The 18,038-nt window shown below is 45.0% G+C and overlaps 1 protein-coding gene across 4 annotated transcripts in view; it reads left to right on the forward strand.

The window, feature by feature from the left end:
* The window catches only part of EEFSEC (eukaryotic elongation factor, selenocysteine-tRNA specific), a 300,214-nt gene that overhangs the window by 135,772 nt on the left and 146,404 nt on the right, over positions 1-18,038 (forward strand). For all 4 annotated transcript variants that reach the window (XM_053599610.1, XM_053599608.1, XM_053599611.1 and 1 more), the window contains exon 2: positions 3,244-3,451. In XM_053599610.1, the coding sequence (XP_053455585.1) occupies positions 3,244-3,451 (208 nt within the window). The remainder of the gene's footprint in view (positions 1-3,243; positions 3,452-18,038) is intronic.

Genomic DNA, 18,038 nt, shown 5'->3' on the forward strand with positions numbered 1-18,038 from the left:
GCAGGTGCAAAGGCAAAGCAGGGAAGGGACGAGAATCACATGGAGCCTGCCTTGATTCCCGGGTGGAAAGTAGGGTAGGGATTGTGGATGAGAGGCTGGGTGGGAAGGGTGGTTGTGTGGTATGGTGGTTAAGTGCTGGGGCACTGCAGTTCAGATGTGTTCTCTGCTGCCCATTTGCTGTATAATTGTGGGCAATCACTAGACTTCTCTAAAGGCCAAACTTCCATGTCTGTGAAGCGGCGGCTAGGCAGCGGGTGGTGTTTAGGTTCTAGAAGGAATCTAGGTAGTCAGAATTACTTTTGAAAAGTCCTTAAAGAAGAACCCATGAGGTAGAGTAGTATTGGGTCTGTGGTGACGGCTTCACCCACCAGTGCTGGATTCCTGCTGGGACTGGTCTGCTGTGAGGGCGACTCTTGAGTCCTCACAGAGACTGACAAATAGGCTGAGACCCCCAGGCACTCCTCCTCACTTGTCTACCTGCAGGCTTTATCCCTCAGGACCCAGCCCCGTAGCAGCTGGCCTCCCAGGAGATGGTTAGTCTCATCTTGTGGGTGGGGCGTGCTCAGGCTCCGCTTGTGGGAGGGAAGCCTTGTGTAGGGGACTCTGGGGAAGGATGAGCAGTCCAGGAAAGGCTTTGCACAGCACTCAGCACAGTGCCCGGCCCAGGTAAGTGGGAAGCCACAGTTAAGTTTAAAACAAGGGAGTCCCAAAACCACACTTGGGGGTCTGGTTCTATGCAGAGGACAGTGGGGCTGTATCTTGCAGGAGAATAACATGGCCGGGTCTGTGTTTCCTTTTATTTATGTATTCATGCATTTAAATTTATTTATTTTTAGGTTATTTACTATAGGCCCTTGTTTAAAATGAAAAGGAACTGAAGAACGTACATGAAAAATTTCCTTCCTACCTATCTTTTGTCTGTCTCCTAACAGACAACCAAGTTATTAGTCTCTTTTGCATTCCTTCAGATATCCTATGTGTGTAGATGCAAATACTTATTAATCTATAGCTCCAACATGTACACAGTACACACCCTTTAACACTAGTTACCCTGTGCACGCTGTTCTGCTCCTCACTCTCATTCACTCAACCTTGGAGTGCAGTAGTATAGAGAGAGCTTTACTCTTGTGTAGAGAGAGCTTTACTCTTTTTTTTTTTTTTTGAGACAGAGTTTTATTATGTCACTCTTGGTAGAGTGCCACAGTGCCACAGCTCACAGCAACCTCAAACTCTTGGGCTTAAGCAATTCTCTTGCCTCACCCTCCCAAGTAGCTGGGACTACAGGTGCCCGCCACAATTTTTTTTTGTTGTAGTCGTCATTGTTGTTTGGCAGGCCTAGGCTGGGTTTGAACTCTCTAGCCCTGGTGTATGTAGCCAGCGCTCTAGCTTCTGAGCTATAGGCACTGAGCTGACAGCTTCACTCTTTTAGATGGATGGATGCCAGTCATTGCTTGGGTCTTGGGTCGTTTATTTACTTTAACCTGTCCATACTGGTGGACATTTACATGGTCTTCAACTCTGTCTACGATAAATGTGCTTACTGTCGGCTTGGCTATTTCCAAATTGGACTCCATAGAGGTTGTACAAGTCTCTCTCCCCCTGAGGAATATACCAATTAGTTATATATTTTTAGAAAGTCCCTTTGAGGAGGCCATTTGGAGGATGGAGTTTATAAGGCCACGTCTGAGCTGAAGCAGCCCATTAGAGAGCAGCTGGCAAGAGTCTGCCACGGGCTATGGGGTCAGGAGCTGGAACAGGGATGGTTCCAGAGGCGAGTTGGTGATTTGGTAGATATAGTCTATCAGATGACCTGAGTCGATTTTAGATAATCTGTCACATTCATGATAGACCATGGAGCCAGTGTCCCCGCCTTGGCTGCTATAGCATTGACCCCAGACAGACCTTGGCCCTGTCTCCCAGTGACCTGATGAGGAGATGCTGCTGCCGCCATGTGTGTAGCCTGCCCCTAGTGTCCTCAGATGACAGGCTGTGGTAGGAGCTGGAGAGGCAAGGAGTCGGGGCATGCCTCAGCCTGCGTGAAGTCAGAGATGCTTAAGCAGGTCAACAATGACCAGGAGACCAAGAGTGGGAAGAATTCCTCGGCTGTGGAGTGAGGAGCTCTGCTTTCTAGCCCACTTTGGTGCCAGTTGGCTGTGTGGTCTAGAATAAGTAACCCTGTATCTCTAGATCTCCTCCTTTTCCTCTGAAACACAAGGTCCTGGAGATTAAGTAAGTTGACCTAGTGCACGCAGTGTGCCCACAGAAAGAAAAAGAAAAAGTCCTCCTTCTTTCTTATATTCCCTCCATCCAGTGACCCTTCGTGGGGCATTCTTTTGAACTCAAAATGTAATTACTATTCATTTCAATGGGGAAAATGTTATTGTATTCCTGAACTGCCAAAGTCATATCTTTGGTTGTCATTGAAATGACTTCAAATCCTATTAAAAAGGACACAGTCACTTCGCTGACGAACATTCATGTTCCCGATAGTACTTAACAACGCACTCTCTTCATTGACCTCTCTGGGATTTGCTGTGTGCAGCAGTGCTCACCGCACATATGCACATGCGCTCAGGGCCTTAGATGCTCCAGCCTCCAGAGGAATCTCCCAGACAGATGAGAAAGGATGAGGGAAGTGAGGAGGGAGAGCGTAGCCATGTCTGGGATGCTCTGGGGTGAGCCACAGTGCTGTGAGGAGAGGGTGCTGTGTGCTCCCACCCTTCTCACACGTCCTCCACTTTTACCAGTCTTTCTTCTTAGCAAAGACACGTGTCGAGGCATCTGCCAAGCCTAGCATAAAACATGAGCTTTTTTCTTGCTGGGCTATTTCTCCTTCTATTGAATGGAATGGAAATGCCAGGACTGGTGCAATAGCAAGGTGTGGGTTTTGGAGTCAGAGGAGCCTACACCTAACCCAACCCTGCTGCTGTTAACTGTGCAATCCTGCGCAGGAAGGTTCTAGGAGGCCCCAGGAGGCAGCAGGAAGGAGAGAAGGATGAGGAGACTGAGGCCTGTGTTTTGGGGGCGTCCGTCTCCTCATCTCTCATGGTGGTTCTGAGGCTACAGTGAGGTCCTGTGGTTCCAAATGCCTAGCATGGGGCCCAGAGCCAGGAGGCTTGTGGTCACCATTCACTTCACTTTGCCCATTTTTACTGTAGTGCTTTGCCCGACCTGGGGTACTGGGTGACTTTCTGCAGGTTCACCACATTTTCCCCTTTCTAACTTTGTCTTCTCTTATCCCAGGGGCCCAGATCATTGATTTGATGATGCTGGTCATCGATGTGACCAAGGGGATGCAGACCCAGTCAGCGGAATGCCTTGTGATTGGCCAGATTGCCTGCCAGAAGCTGGTCGTGGTGCTGAACAAAATAGATCTCTTAGCCGAAGGAAAAAGACAGGCAGCAATTGATAAAATGACCAAGAAAATGCAGAAGACCCTAGAGAACACCAAGTAGGTCTGCTTGGGTGGGTGGGGGTGTTCATTGTGTAAGAAGGCTTCTTAGTAGGTCTGCTTGGGGGGGGTGTTCATTGTGTAAGAAGGCTTCTTAGTAGGTCTGCTTGGGGAGGGGTGTTCATGTGTGTAAGAAGGCTTCTTAGTAGGTCTGCTTGGGGGGGGTGTTCGTTGTGTAAGAAGGCTTCTTAGTAGGTCTGCTTGGGGGGGGTGTTCATTGTGTAAGAAGGCTTCTTAGTAGGTCTGCTGGGGGGGTGTTCATGTGTGTAAGAAGGCTTCTTAGTAGGTCTGCTTGGGGGGGGTGTTCATTGTGTAAGAAGGCTTCTTAGTAGGTCTGCTTGGGGAGGGGTGTTCATGTGTGTAAGAAGGCTTCTTAGTAGGTCTGCTTGGGGGGGGGGTGTTCATTGTGTAAGAAGGCTTCTTAGACCTCCTGTGTCCATTTCATGAGTGCGGATGAGACAGGCAGATGTCATCCTCCTGTCCTAAGTGAAATTTCACCTGGTACCTGCTTACATCAAGGGCTACAAATTAGGTAGAGGCTAATGTACTGTTAAAAGAGGCAGAAAATACAGGAGCATAAAGAAACTAGAAGTTGATTATCAGCTAATTTCCTGATGTAAGCAGTCCAGGTTGGAGGGTGCTCTGCTCTGCGTGGTGTTTAGAAACACAGCCTGGCACCCTCCTCCTGCCCTTCTGCTGCAGGCTGTGCCCTGGTCGTGTGGTGAATTGAGGCCGGAATTTCTGTGATTTGCCTCACAGGAAGGGCAAGAAGCTCAGGGGCTGTATGCCCATTGTGGAAGGCCTGGAAGAGCACAGACCCCTTTTCACACTCAGATTCTCTTGGGGAAGACTTAGTACTGCTTGCACACGAGCCACCCCTCACTGCCAGAGAGGCTAGGATTGTGTTCTCTCATCATTTGCTTTGCCACAGCTTGTCAAGATGAAAACGAATTTTGGTGGACAGTTGGCTGTTTATGTTGCCTAGGCTTATAACTTTGGGTAGGTGGATGAACAGACAGATGGGTGGATGCTGCTGGAGCCCAGACTAGGAAACACAGGATCACAAAGGACCTTTGTAGCATCTCATGCCAAAGTAGGAAGTCATTAAAGAATTTTGTGTAGGGAAGTGACTGAATGAAGTTTCCTATCAGGAGATGAGAGGAGAAGAGAAGATGAAAGCTGCCCTGGCAGGGAGGCCCAGGAGGCCCCAGGAGGTGGCAGCGGGGAGGAGGAGAATGGGGAGGTGGTGGTGACTGAGGCTGCTGGAGGGTGGTTGTTTTCTCGGGGAGAGAAGGTATGGCTCTGAGTCAAGGCGGTGCCTGGGAAGCCTCTAAAAGGAGACTCCACACAGTTTGTCCAGAGTGGGCAGAGAGGTGGCAGTGTTGCTGGGCAGCTCGGGGAGCAGGAGCTGTGTGGGGATCATGGGACAGAAAGCCACCTGCCTGCACAGACAGCCACAGGAATGACTAATTCTGGCATGGTTGAGAAAATATCCCTGTTGGCAAACATCATTGTTTTATCAATTTCTCTCTTCCTCTCTGGGCCAGACCCTTTTGATCAATACTAAACAGCGGTCACTGGGAGACAGGGACGCTTCCTCTTTGCTATGCAGCCTGAGACAATATCCTGCTACTTCCACCTCTCCTTCTCCTGCCTGTGGAGGGCAAGCAAGTAGAGCGTTTTGTTTCCCTGTCATAAAGATTGATATGCCTTTCTATTTATGATTTTTTTTTTTTTCACATCCAACACCTGCAGCTCTCCCTCAGAATTCTCAAGTTGGTTAAATTAAAGCTCCAGCCCTGTGAATGGACCAAACATGTCATAAAAGATTTCCTAGCGCTGCCTTTTGTTAGCAAAATTCATCAATCCGATAAAATCGACACATTTAGATAAGTGTTGCATAAGAATTCAGACTTTGTTATTCCCGACGGAAGTGGGTATGAGACTGTAAAAAGGAAGATAAAAAATTATATCTTCTTTTTAGTGAATTTTTTTTATCTCCCTGCTGTTTTATTTACTTGTTAGAAATGGGAGAATGGGTCTTTGGACTCCCGCATAAAAACCCAATATGACATCAGTATCATTCACTACATAAATGGGGCCTTCTGGGAATGACTTAGGGTAAATTAATAGTGATAATTTTCATTAACTAAATTTAAGGAAAATTCTCATTAGCTTGTTTAAATAACTATTGCTGTTTTATTAGTTGAGGGTCAAATTATGGACTTTATCACCCCTCCAGAGGCAGTTGTTCATCTGAGGGGCCTTTGAAGCCCCTCCCCCCCCCTTACCCAGCACCTAGAGGGCTGTTGGAGAAAGGAACCGACTGCGGCCCTAATGGATTACGGCCACTGCGCCTGGTCCAGGCTGGGCTGGGTCATCTTGTAAGAAAACATGACCTTCTACCTCCATGCAGCAAAGAATGGCTGTAAATCATTTAAAATGATTATTTCCTGTTCTTATGGTTCCTCATTAAGTAAATCCTTTTAAATGCTGGTCCAAATGCAAAGAAATTTTCTATTTGTAAAGGAAAACTTTAGACTAGTGAACTACGCATATATCAAAACCCGAAAAGTGTTTAACACATAACACTTATGTTTTTCTAACTGAAGAGTAATTGAAAAAACTACGTGGAAAACAGAGCAAAGTAGATAAAAGAAAGAGAACAGCTAGAGAATTTTTTCTCAAATTGGCAGCTGCTGACGTTTTGGGTGTTTTCGTTTCTGTCTTTTTAGTATGCATAGTATTACACCCCACTTCCCGCTACATTTTTTATTGTAAAATATACATAGTATTTATCATTGTAACTATTTAATGAGTATAAAACTCAGTGCTATAAATAAATACATTCACAGTGCTGTGTGACTATGCCCATGGTCTATACCCAAAACTTTTCCATGATCCCCAATATAAACTCTCTAGCCGTGAAGCAGTAACTCCCCCTCCTTCCCTGCTCCCCAGCCTCTATTCTGCTTTTTGTCTCCTGGAACTTGCCTATTCTAGATACCTTATATAAGTAGAATTATACAATATTTGGCCTTCAACATCCAAATTATTTCACTTAGCATAATGTTTTCAAGGTCTGTTGATACTGCAGCATGTGTGAGAAGCTCACTCCTTTTTATGGCTGAGCAGGGTTCTGTTCTGCGTTTTGTTTCTCTCTTCTGTTGGTAGTCACTTGCGTTGCTTCCTGGCTGTTGTGAATGACGCTGCTATGAACATGGACATACAGACGTCTGTTCAAGTCTCTGCTGTCAACTCCTTTCATTGTATACTCCTGTACACTTAGGAGACGAATTGCTGGGTCACAGGGTAGTTCTGTGTTTAACTTTTTGAGGAAGTGTCATACTTTACAGCAGCTGCACATTTCACATTTGTAGTTATACCAGAAATTATATAGAAGTTCTAGTTTCTCCATCGCCACCTCTTCCTATTTTTTTTTTTTATAACCATCTTAGTAGGTATGAAGTGGTATCTCATTGTGGTTTTCATTTGAATTTTCCTAATGATGTTGAACATCTTCTCGTGTTTTTTGGCCATTTGTGTGTCTTCTTTGGAGAAAAATCTGTTAAAATCCTTTGTCCATTTTTAAATTGGGTTATTTATTGTTGATGAGTTCTTTATCTATTTATCTATTCTAGACATTAATCTCTTACCAGAGTCATGTCCATGAAATCATTGCCAAACCTAGTGTCATGAAGATTTTCTCCAGAGGTTGGGGTTTTATTTTTATTTTTCCAAATATTTCATAGTTTTAGCTTTTATATTTAGGTTTTTGACCTATTTTGACTTAATTTTTGTTTGTGATATGAAGTAAGAGTTCAACTTTATTCTTTTGTGTGTGGATATCCAGTTGTTCCAGCACTATTTGTTGAAAAGATTGTCCTTTCCTCTTTTACCCTTGTCAAAAATTGCTTGACCACATATATGCAGGTTTATTTCAAGGCTTTCTATTCTAGTGCACTAGTCTTTAGGCTAGTACCTCATGGCTTTGTAGTAAGTCTCAAAGGCAAGAGGTCTGAGTCCTCCATCTTTGTTTGTTTGTTTTTTCAAGACTGTTTTGACTGGTTAGGGCCTCTTGACATTTTATGTGAATTGGAGGATCTACAGTTCCATCCTACAAAAAGGTTGTTGGAATTTTGATAGGGATTGCATTGAATCTGTAGATTTCTTTTTTTTTTTTTGTAGAGACAGAGTCTCACTTTATGGCCCTCGGTAGAGTGCCGTGGCCTCACACAGCTCACAGCAACCTCCAACTCCTGGGCTTCAGTGATTCTCTTGCCTCAGCCTCCCGAGTAGCTGGGACTACAGGCGCCCGCCACAACGCCCGGCTATTTTTTGGCTGCAGTTTGGCTGGGGCCGGGTTTGAACCCGTCACCCTCGGTATATGGGGCCGGCGCCCTACCGACTGAGCCACAGGCGCCGCCCGAATCTGTAGATTTCTTTAGGCAGTATTGACATGTTAACAGTATTAAATCTTATAATTCATGAACATGGTATGTCTTTCCATTTACTTAGGTCTTCTTTAATTTCTTTCTGCAGTGTTTCACTGAAAATAAACTTCATTGGTTATATTTATTCTCAAATATTTACTTCTCTTAGATGTTAATTGTAATGGAATTATTTTCTTTGTTTCTTTTGTGGGTTTTCATTGCTGATGTGTAGAAACACAACTGATTTGTGTTAATCTTATCTCCTGCAACTTTGCTGAATATAGCCTCCCCCTAATTGTAATCATGAAGTGTTTACATTTTTGATTTCTGCCTTTTATTACGTAACATTTTATAAGCAGTTCCTCATATAACCTTTAGTTTGTTGTTTATCTATTAGACTGGCTAAGTTTCTCTTCTTATAGATAAAGAAGCTTGTAGCAACCATTTTCGTATATCATTAAACTTGGGGTTTTTTGAGGCTGAGTCTCATTTTGTTGCCCTGGGTAGAGTACCATAGTGTCATAGCTCACAGCAACCTCAAACTCTTGGGTTGAAATGATCCTCTTGCCTCAGTCTCTCAAGTATCTGGGACTGTAGGTGCCCACCACAACACCCACCTGGTTTTTTTTCTATTTTTAGTAGAGAGGGGGTTTCGCTCTTGCTCAGGCTGCTCTGGAACTTCTGAGTGGAAGCAACACACCCACCTCAGCCTCCCAGAGTGCTGGGATTACAGGTATGGGTCACTGTACCCAGCTAAACTTTGTATTTTCAGTTTTTACCTCTTAATAGATGCCCAGCTGTGAGATAACTGATCAAAGAGCCTGAATGTTTCATTAAACCCTTTGTCGTACATTGTCACATTATTTTTCAGAAATATTCCACCATTTTACACAGGTATCAGCAGATAACTTTATAATTTTAAAATATATTTAAAACTTTATAGAATAGAAATTATATTTTGTCTGTCTTTCACAGTACAAAAATGGTGTTTTAATATTTTTAAGTTTTAATATGTGGTTCTTTAATTACTGGTGAAATTGAACATTTTTCCTTAAATGTATTAAATAGTTGTGCTTTTATACGTGTGAATTATGCCCATAAATTTTGTCTGTTTGCCTCTTGCAGTTGTAATGCTTTTCTTTTTTTGATTTTCAGGAGTGTTTAATATTAATAGAAATATTGCTATTAACTGTTCGCCTATTATATTTGCTAAAAGTAAGTCTTAGGCATTTATTCTCTTTCCATTTTAGTTTTTTTTAACATACAGAAGTGTCTAATTTTTATGTAGTCAAATTCTGATTGTCTTTCTTTGTGATTTCTTTATCTCTGAAAGCATTTAAAATTACTCTTGCATAAACATTTATCATTGTTAACAGAAATCAAAATAGAAGATTAAAATGTACCCACAATCTTCCCAATACATCAGATTAAAGTGTTTTTCTTCAGGATTCCTGTCAGTCTTTCCCACGTGTACATAATTTGATGTAGTTGTCATCACAGCATTGATACTGTTCTGTGTTCCAGTTTTTTTTGTTTATTTTTCACTAAATAGTATCATCCTTGATACATCTTTTACCCAGCCTCCTGGTTCCTCCTGCCTTTTAAATGCTTTCTGTAATATTTCCGTCTTTCTGTTTTGGCTGTGGCCCTCTGCCTAAGGCCTACCCAGGGGTCTTTGAGCTGCCTTCCTCTGCCTCCCTCCCTGGGAGCGGGTTAAATGCCGGTCTCTAGGGATTTCCCTGCTATTGCAAGGTCTCTTATGGGGTGTACATTCTGGACCTGTGTGGGCTTGGGAAACTCATTCTCTCTCTCTCTGAGTTGCTGTTTCTTCCTCTGTAAAGTGGGAGCTGTTGAGTTCAGCCTTATGAAGAAGCAGTTGACATGGGGTCTGGCACACAGTAGAAGTAGATGCTCACAGTAATAACAGCTATAATACACAGAGTGCCTACTGTGCGCTCATCACTGTGCTAAGTGTTCCCCTGCATAGTTCATTGAATCAGCTGGATCCTTATAGTTACCCCAGAATTTAGTTTGCATCTGGCTTAAATGCTGAGAAAAATAAGACTTGATAAATGTTTGTTGATTTAGAGTTTACTATTCCAAACCTAAAACTTATTTTCTGTTTGTTCGTGTGTCTTTTATAAACTTACATATTTCTTTCTTTCTTTCTTTCTTCTTTGTTTCTTACTTGAAACTGTTTTTGTGTGTTGGCAGAGGTCAGCCTGTGTGCACAGGCAGCATGTCTGGACGTGGTGAGCACTGTGTCCAACCATGGCTGCTAAGGGAGCCCGGAGCTGGCAGTGTTGTGACGGGGCAGGGTGAGCACTGGATGCACTCTGGGCAGCTCCTGCCGGACCTGCAGAGCTGTGGGGCCGCTGCCTCTGGAACTCAGATGTCAGCCTAGGGGCTGCTGAACTCTATTTTCCTGGACTCCAGGGGGCTGGGTCTCCGGTGGGGTCTCCCTTCTGTGGCCAGAAGTCAGGATGCCCCAGTGTGTGGCATGTTGAGGACATCAAGAAGGGCGGCTTCTCTTGAGCCTGGGAAAAGTCCAGACACACGGCCCAACTTGCCTTTATGTTTTCTTATAATTCGTTACCCAAAAGGATTTGAATAAAAATAGTTGAATTTCCGAGAGCTTTGTGGTTAAATGCTGGAATTCCCTGTGCACGTTCTTACCCTTCTCTATCCCTCTGAGCCTTGGGCTTGGGGTGTGGAAGCAGAGCCAGTCCTGGGCTGGGCTGGGCTCTGGCTCAGGGGGCTTTTTGGCTGGAGTCTCCCCCACAGGGGGAAGAGTCTCCCCCTTCCCCCTGAGAACAGATTTTCCTCGAACCCTTCTTTTTTTCCTAAGGGAAAGGACTGGTCTCCAGACTACTGCAGACCAGCCAGTTACTGCCTGGGCCCCCTGGAGGCCTGAGTGGGTCCTTTGGCTTCTCTGAGCCCGTCCCTGCTTGTGGGGTCTTGAGATCATGTGGAGAGGGCCAAACCTGTGCCTGGGTGGGGCAGGTCACAGAATGTCTGTGCTCTTTCTTTAACTGCCATTTCACTGCTTTCTCTCCTGTGTTGCTTTGCTTCTCTCTCTTCCCTTTTCCCTCTTCTCACTATTCATTTTCTTTTTTTGTAAGTTTCTCTCCAGCCTTCCTTCTCCAAACTTTCTTTTCCCCCTTGATGTCCTGCCATTTTTGTGGTGGCAGCACGGCTTACATTGCTCCAGAATGGTTGCTAAGTGGGAAACTCCCTCCTGAACTCACATTATCTCGTCACACTAACCTTTGGGGCAACAAATAGCTCAAGACTAAGTTGCTCTTTAGGGAACTCAAGCCCCTCAGAATTGCTGCCTTTAAAAAAAAGAAAAAAGGTCTGATTTTCTTTAAGGGTTTGCTCCTACCCAGGCCAGGACCTGTGGTGAGGATTCACAGACCCACTGAGCCAAGCCCCTCCCTGCTGTAAGAAACTGACATTACAGTACAATTGTGCAGAGAAGACTGGACAGCAAAGGAGGTAACTAGGGGATTTGCTTGGCAGTTAAGGCAGAGCTGAAGTGGCTCCTCAGAGCTGCAAGGAGCTTCTGGGGAAGGAGAATTTGCTTCTGGCTCAGCAAATCAGGAATTTGAACTGGCCTAGAAGGGTGAGGTTCAAAATGTGGAATGCAGGTGAAGGCAGTGACTGCTGGGAAGGGATGGTGTCACCTGTGGTTGGCGAGTGCTGGTGCAGGCAGCTGTGGCTGCCCCAGGTCTAAGGACTGCTTATGAGCTGCTGGTGTTGCTTTTACCCAAGTTAACTTATTTGGTCTGGAGACAACCCAGCAATGCAGGTCAGGTTCCCCATTGGCTGAGAGAGATGAGATCACCTAAGCTGGCTGTGGCAGAGAAATTAGTACTGGGTTTCTTGCTGGACTCCTACCTTAGACTGTCCGTCAACCAGGTCGGGTTTGGATAGGCAGAGGAGGGGGAAGAAGTGAGGGCAATTGGTGTGAGGTGAGTCTGGGCAGGGCAAGGCTAGAATTCTTTACTTTTTCACTTGCGTGTCAGGAGTTTTGGTGAGGTGAGCCAGTGTGGCGAGACAAAGGCAGAGCATGGGGGACCTTGTGCACCAGACTGGGCTCCATCATCATGGAGCAATCACACAGGGTTCCTGGGTGCAGGGAGGCGAGGAGGCCGGTGCCTCTATGTAGTGCTGTTTTTGAGGCTGCAGTTGGTGCCCTGCCTGGGGCCATGTACACACTTTGGAGAGCAGCTGGGTAGCCTGGGGTGACAAGGGCCCGACCCAGGGTGGGACTCATTTCAGAATGAAAATCAGGATGCATTGGAGCCCAGTCCCAAGATGCACTGATTGACGAAAGACATTGGTGACCATGCAGTCAGAGGACCAATTCAGAGATCAGGGCAATGCCATCTCATGGCAGAAACCAGGAAGGAGGGATTGAGAAGCAACTTGGTGGCAGAAGGCAGGATAGGACTAGAGTTCTGGCAAGGGGTCTTGGCTAAGGATGCAGATTTGGGAGTGATCCACAAGGGACCATGGTGCAGGAGGAGAGGGGGACAGAGGGAGAGCTGGAGATGAGAGCGTAGGGAGTCAGCTGGTGGGTGGTCATCTGGTCAGACACTACAGAGGGAAGTAATTGCCTTGAAGGGCATTCACTTGACCACCAGAGAGTTGCGCTTGACCTTTGGGAACTTGGGCCTCTCCTGCACCTCCCGACCCTGGCCCCTGTTTGTTGTATGCCCTCCGTGGAGCCTGGCACAGAGGAAGTGCTTAATTAGTGGCCCTGCTTATGAAAGGGGAGACAGAAACGATGTGAAATAATCAGGCATAAGCTCTGGTGAGTGTGAAGAAGGGGTTCATTTTGAAATACAAATGGAAGGAGAAACTGGGTATGAGTGAAAGTGGCCAGGTGGGGGCTGTCAAGCAAAAGGGTTTATCCCCCAAGAAAAGAGAAATCTGGGCTTGTATAAAGGCAGTGGCACAAGTGCAGAGAAGAGGCTGGAGGGGCTGGTGACAGCTGGGCTGAGGCAGCAATGTGGCCTCCTGGAGGCTCCTTTGGACCTGGCGTGGAGGGCTGGCAGCGGCCAGGCTCCTCTTGAACTCTTCCCTTCAGTTACCTGTTTTTCAGTTGGCCTTTTCAGCCAGCTTTCTTTGGGTGCCACGGTGGGATGATATGAGAAGGAAGAAGGTGGTGCGGCTCGAGAGAGGGACTTACCCCTCAGGCGAGTTAGCAGCTCTCTGAGGCTGTACTTGGATGTGGCAAAAAGCAAGGAATCATTGAAGAAAGGCGATCTTCTTTATCTTTAAATCTCTTTTATTAAATTCAGAAAAAATATTCTGGTGCAAATTGGTGCAATTGTGTCTTAAAGGTTTCCCTCGCTTTTTAACCAGGCTCAATGCCTTCAGCAGGTAATATTATCTAGCTAGAATTTAATAGCTTTGTTTTGTTTTCTTTGTGTTTATTTTTGTAGCTATAGTAGTATATTTCTTGTTCCCTGAGATTGGACTGTAGTTGGTTAATCAAAAAGTTGCTTAAAGCAGAGAATCATAAGAAAAGATACACATTCATACCTGAAAAATAATATTTAAGCTTAAAATATATACACTGATATTTATTGAGTAAAACCAACAGTGTAAGTTGTTACAGTGGAAACACGGCATTGGCAGTTACGCTGTCCTGCCAGTCAGGTCTGCACTGCGTTGTGACAGCTGGTCCAGGCTGGGGTGAGCACTTGGCTGTGTGGGTACATTTGCATTCTGAGCTCCAGCCTGACCCCTCTGCTTCATACTGAGCTTTGGAAGCATGCATGGTTTCTGCATTGTGTACATTTCAATTTTTTTTTTTTTTTTTGAGACAGAATCTTACTCTAGGATTGAGTGCCATGGCATCATAGCTCACAACCATCTCAAACCCTTGACTGAGCTCAAGTGATTCTCTTGCCTCTGCCTCCCAAGTAGCTGGGACTACAGGTGTCTGCCACAATGCAGGGCTATTTTTAGAGATGGGTTCTTGCTCTTGCTCAGACTTGTCTCAAACTCCAGAGCTCAAGCAATCTGCCCACCTCAGCCTCCCAGACTGCTGGGATTACAGGCGTGAGCCACCACACCCGGCCTTACATTTTAATTTTTCATAAATGATCTCTCATAAGCCACATGTTAATATTGTTCATTCATTTGGCCTAAGTGCAGTAAAGTAAGCGATAGTCTGCATTTTCTTCATGGTCAGAATTTACATTTTTAAAAGTTGTAATGTTCGAGTTTCAGCCGCATCACCTGGGGCAGACACTATCAGCATTTGGCCTTTGTTCTATCCAGATGTGGCACACTCTCTTTTCTGTGTAATTGCATCTCTTCGTCGTGCCTAAGTTGGTATGGTTTCACCAGGGCTGTGGAGGGGTTCTCGGTTAAATTTCCTGGAGAAAACCTCAGTGAATGACTGTAAGTCTGTTGTGAATTTTTGAGCATCAGACTCTGCTCTGACAGTTCCCACAGGGACTCTGCAGCTTTGTCCTATTGTCACTCCCTGGAAAACGTTCTGCCTAGGCCACCTTTTCTTCTGGTATGAGCCACTGACGGGGCTCTGAGTTGTCTATTGTGTGTAGACCACTCCCTAATGCAATGCATTGTTCACAGTTTGGGTTTCTTTAAAGTGAAAGAAGATTTGCCAACCTGTCCTGAGTATAGAGTTTTTCTAAGTTTTCATACAAACTCCTCTCAAGTCTTTTATGGTTTTCTCATCCAAACCTAATTTAATACCAGATTTCAAAGGGATTTACCTTTATCACACTTTCCAAGAGAGCGAGCATTCTACTTAGCTTTCACAGAAAAAGCTGTTTTCATGCTATTTTGTGTTACTAAATTAAATTAAATTATCTTGTTATAGTGACACTCAGAAGTGGCAGTACCAAATTTATGACACACCCAGCATGTTTAGCATAAAGGTCAGCTAGTGGAGCAGATGTGCAGGAAGCACTGGCCTCCTGAGTGTGGCCTGCAGGCCTCGGGTTGTCTTGGCGGGGGCTGGGGAGGGACGTGTCAGGTGCGAGGCAGGAGCTCTGTGTGGGTGTAGAGAGCATTGCCTAATGGACATCTTTGAAGTGGCTATTGGTGGGAAGGCTTCCACTCCACTCTACCTTTTATTTGTGATTTTCCATTTGGATAGTGATAGAAAATTGTGTTTTCAAATATATTTAGATAAGACTGTGAATTCTTTTAAGAACAAAAATTGAGCAAATAATAGCTCAGGTGGTACACAGATTCTACAAGTCCCGTAATAAGGAAGTGGGATGAATGGACCATGTGCAGGTGCCGTTGAGAGAGGAGGGGAGGGCAGGCAGCAGAGCAGGGATGACGGAATCTCAGATGTCACTGCTGTGAGGATTAAACTTTGTCACTGTGTCCTCCCCTCCCTGTACCTGGGCTGGCACTGAGCTCCATCTCTTACGTTTCAAAAGACCCTGGTGCCATCTATGAGAGTGGTCAGTGGCCCGGGGACAGGAGGATGGAGGTCATCCTGGGGATTCCAGCACACTGGGAACAAGGCTCTGGAACGCGGCTTTTGGGACCGGAGCAGTGAGCTTTGGGCTCCTCCCTGCTTCTGCATATGCTCCTCACATGGACCATTGGCAGTCATTTAACCTCTCTGTGCCTCAGTTTCCTCATCTCTAAAATGATGGTGTACTCCTTGATGATTTTCATCAAATGCGAGATTTGGGCTATTATTTCATCCTTCTTTCTATTCCCATCTCCTTTCCCTCAGAAGCTCCCGTAACAGTGTGAATGTTGTTAGGCTTGGTGGTGTTTCACCTGCTTTTGGGACTGTATTCTGGTTTTTCTTTTCTTCAGACTGGATAATCTCAACTGACCTCTCTAAGTCTGTAGCTTCTTTCTTCTGCCTGCTCACATAAGCTATCAAGCTCCTCTAGTGATCTTCCATTTCAATTATTGTAATTTTCTTTCTTTTTTTTTTTTTTTTTTTTGAGACGGAGTCGCCCTATGTTGCCCTTGGTAGAGTGCCATGGTATCACAGCTCACAGCAACCTCAAACTCTTGGGCTCAAGCAGTTCTTTTTGCCTCAGCCTCCCAAAGAGGTGGGACTATTGGTGCCTGCCACAACGCCTGGCTTTTTTTTTTTTTTCTTGTAATTGTCATTGTTTAGCAGGCCTGGGCTGAGTTTGAACCCACCTGCCTCGGTGTATGTGGCTGGTGTGCTAACTACTGAGCTACAGGCGCCGAGTTATTGTACTTTTCAATGCAAGAATTTCTGTTTGGTTCTTTTCCTAATTTCTTTTCTTTCTTTTTCTTTCCTTTTTTTTTTTTCTTTTTTTGTTGTGTGTGTGTGGGTGACGGGGTCTTGTTCTCTCCTGGGCTGGAGTACAGTAGTGTCATCACAGCTCATAGCAACCTCAAACTCCTGGGCTTGAGTGATCTTCCTGCCTTAGTCTCCCAAGGAGCTAGGACTCTCAGCATCTGCCACTATGCCTGGCTAATTTTTTTGATTTTTTTGTAGAGACTGGGTCTCAAACTCCTTGCCTCAAGCGATCCTCCCTCCTTGATCTCCCCAAGTACTAAGATTACAGGCCTCAGCCACCACGCTCAGCCTCTTTTTCTAATTTCTAACTCCTTTTTTGATTTTCTGTATTTGGTAAAACATTATCCTCATAGTCTTCATTTTTTCTTTATTGTTTTTTTTTCTGCAAAACAGAGTCTTGCTCTGTTACCTCAGGCTGCAGTGCAGTGCTGTCCTCGTAGCTCACTGCAGCCTCACACTCTTGGGCTCATGCGATCCTCCTGTCTTGGCCTCTCAGAGTGCTAGGATCATAGGTGTGGGCCACTCTACCTGGCCTTCTTTGGTTCCTTAGACATGATTTTCTTTATTTTTTTTTTTTAAACATACTTAAAATAACTGATTTAAAGTCTTTGTTGAATATGGCTTCCTTGGGGACAGTTTCTATTAGTATTTTTATGTATGAGTCGTACTCTTGTTTCTTTGCATTTATTACAAATTTTTGTTGAAAACTAGGTGTTTAGACTAGTATATGGCAGTTCTGGAGGCCTTCCATGCACACTGTCTGTTACAGTTTGTTTACGGTCTTTTGTGAACTAATCCTGTAAGGTCTATATTCTTTGTCATGTGTGACCACTGAAGTTTAGGCTCAGCTAGTGATTGGACAGGGATTTTATTTTTTTTGTTGCCCTTGGTAAAATGCTGTGGTGTCATAGCTCACAGCAACCTCAAACTCTTGGGCTCAAGCGAGCCTCCTGCTTCAGTTGTACAGGGGTTTCCTTAAACACCTGGAACCAAGGAATCTCCCAATCTGTGCCCCAAGTCTCTGTTTACACAGCTGGGCCATGGGCCATACTTCTAGTGCTGAGGCTGAGATTCTGCCTTAGCCTTCACTTCTGCTTACACTGAGCTTCAAGGTCAGCCAGCAGGTGAGAACCAGCTCTTGTCAGGCCTTTTGTGAGTAGTGCACAGCACTGGACCTACCCAGAGCCCTGTGCTGGAGTGTGGCCCGCTAGATTTACAGGGATCTGTCAGAGCTTCCCAGATGCCCTGTGGACATCTCATTCCCTATCTTTTCTTTCTAAGCTTTCTGGTCAGCCTTTTGTTTGCCTAAACTGTTGTCCTCTGCCTCTGGCAGCTGTAGTATTAAACAATTGCCTCTGATTATTTTCAACAAATGCCCCCAGGGAAAATGTTGTTTGCACTGGGCAAGCTCCAAAGCAGGTCAGATAAAGATAAGACTTGTGTAGATCTCTTTCAGGGAACCACCAGGCAGGGAAAGTGAGGATAATTTTCCTGATAGGGACTTTGAAAGAAGTCAAAGCCATTCTGCTCCTTTCGGTGCCTGGTAGGCTGCTGGTTTTCATCATGATTGCCACTGTTGGTTTTCAAGGCTGCTGCAGAGTTGGGGAAGGTTAGATGGGAATAGGGCGAGTTACAACATCACAAAGCTTACTTGTTCTTAGCGAGACTCAGTCACTTTTCTTGAATAAACACCCCACAAGTCTTTGGGTAATTTCCAGAGTTTTGAACAAGATGATTCTGATCATTTTTGCCAGTGTTCTTGTTGCTTTTCTGGAGGAAAGTTTTTTCAGATGTTCTAAAATGCTACAATTTCCTGGGTTTTTCAATGTGTGTTTTTAGTCTTAGATGTGTACCTTATGAG

The sequence above is a fragment of the Nycticebus coucang genome, chromosome 8 (assembly GCF_027406575.1).
Source record: "Nycticebus coucang isolate mNycCou1 chromosome 8, mNycCou1.pri, whole genome shotgun sequence".
NCBI lineage: Eukaryota > Metazoa > Chordata > Mammalia > Primates > Lorisidae > Nycticebus > Nycticebus coucang.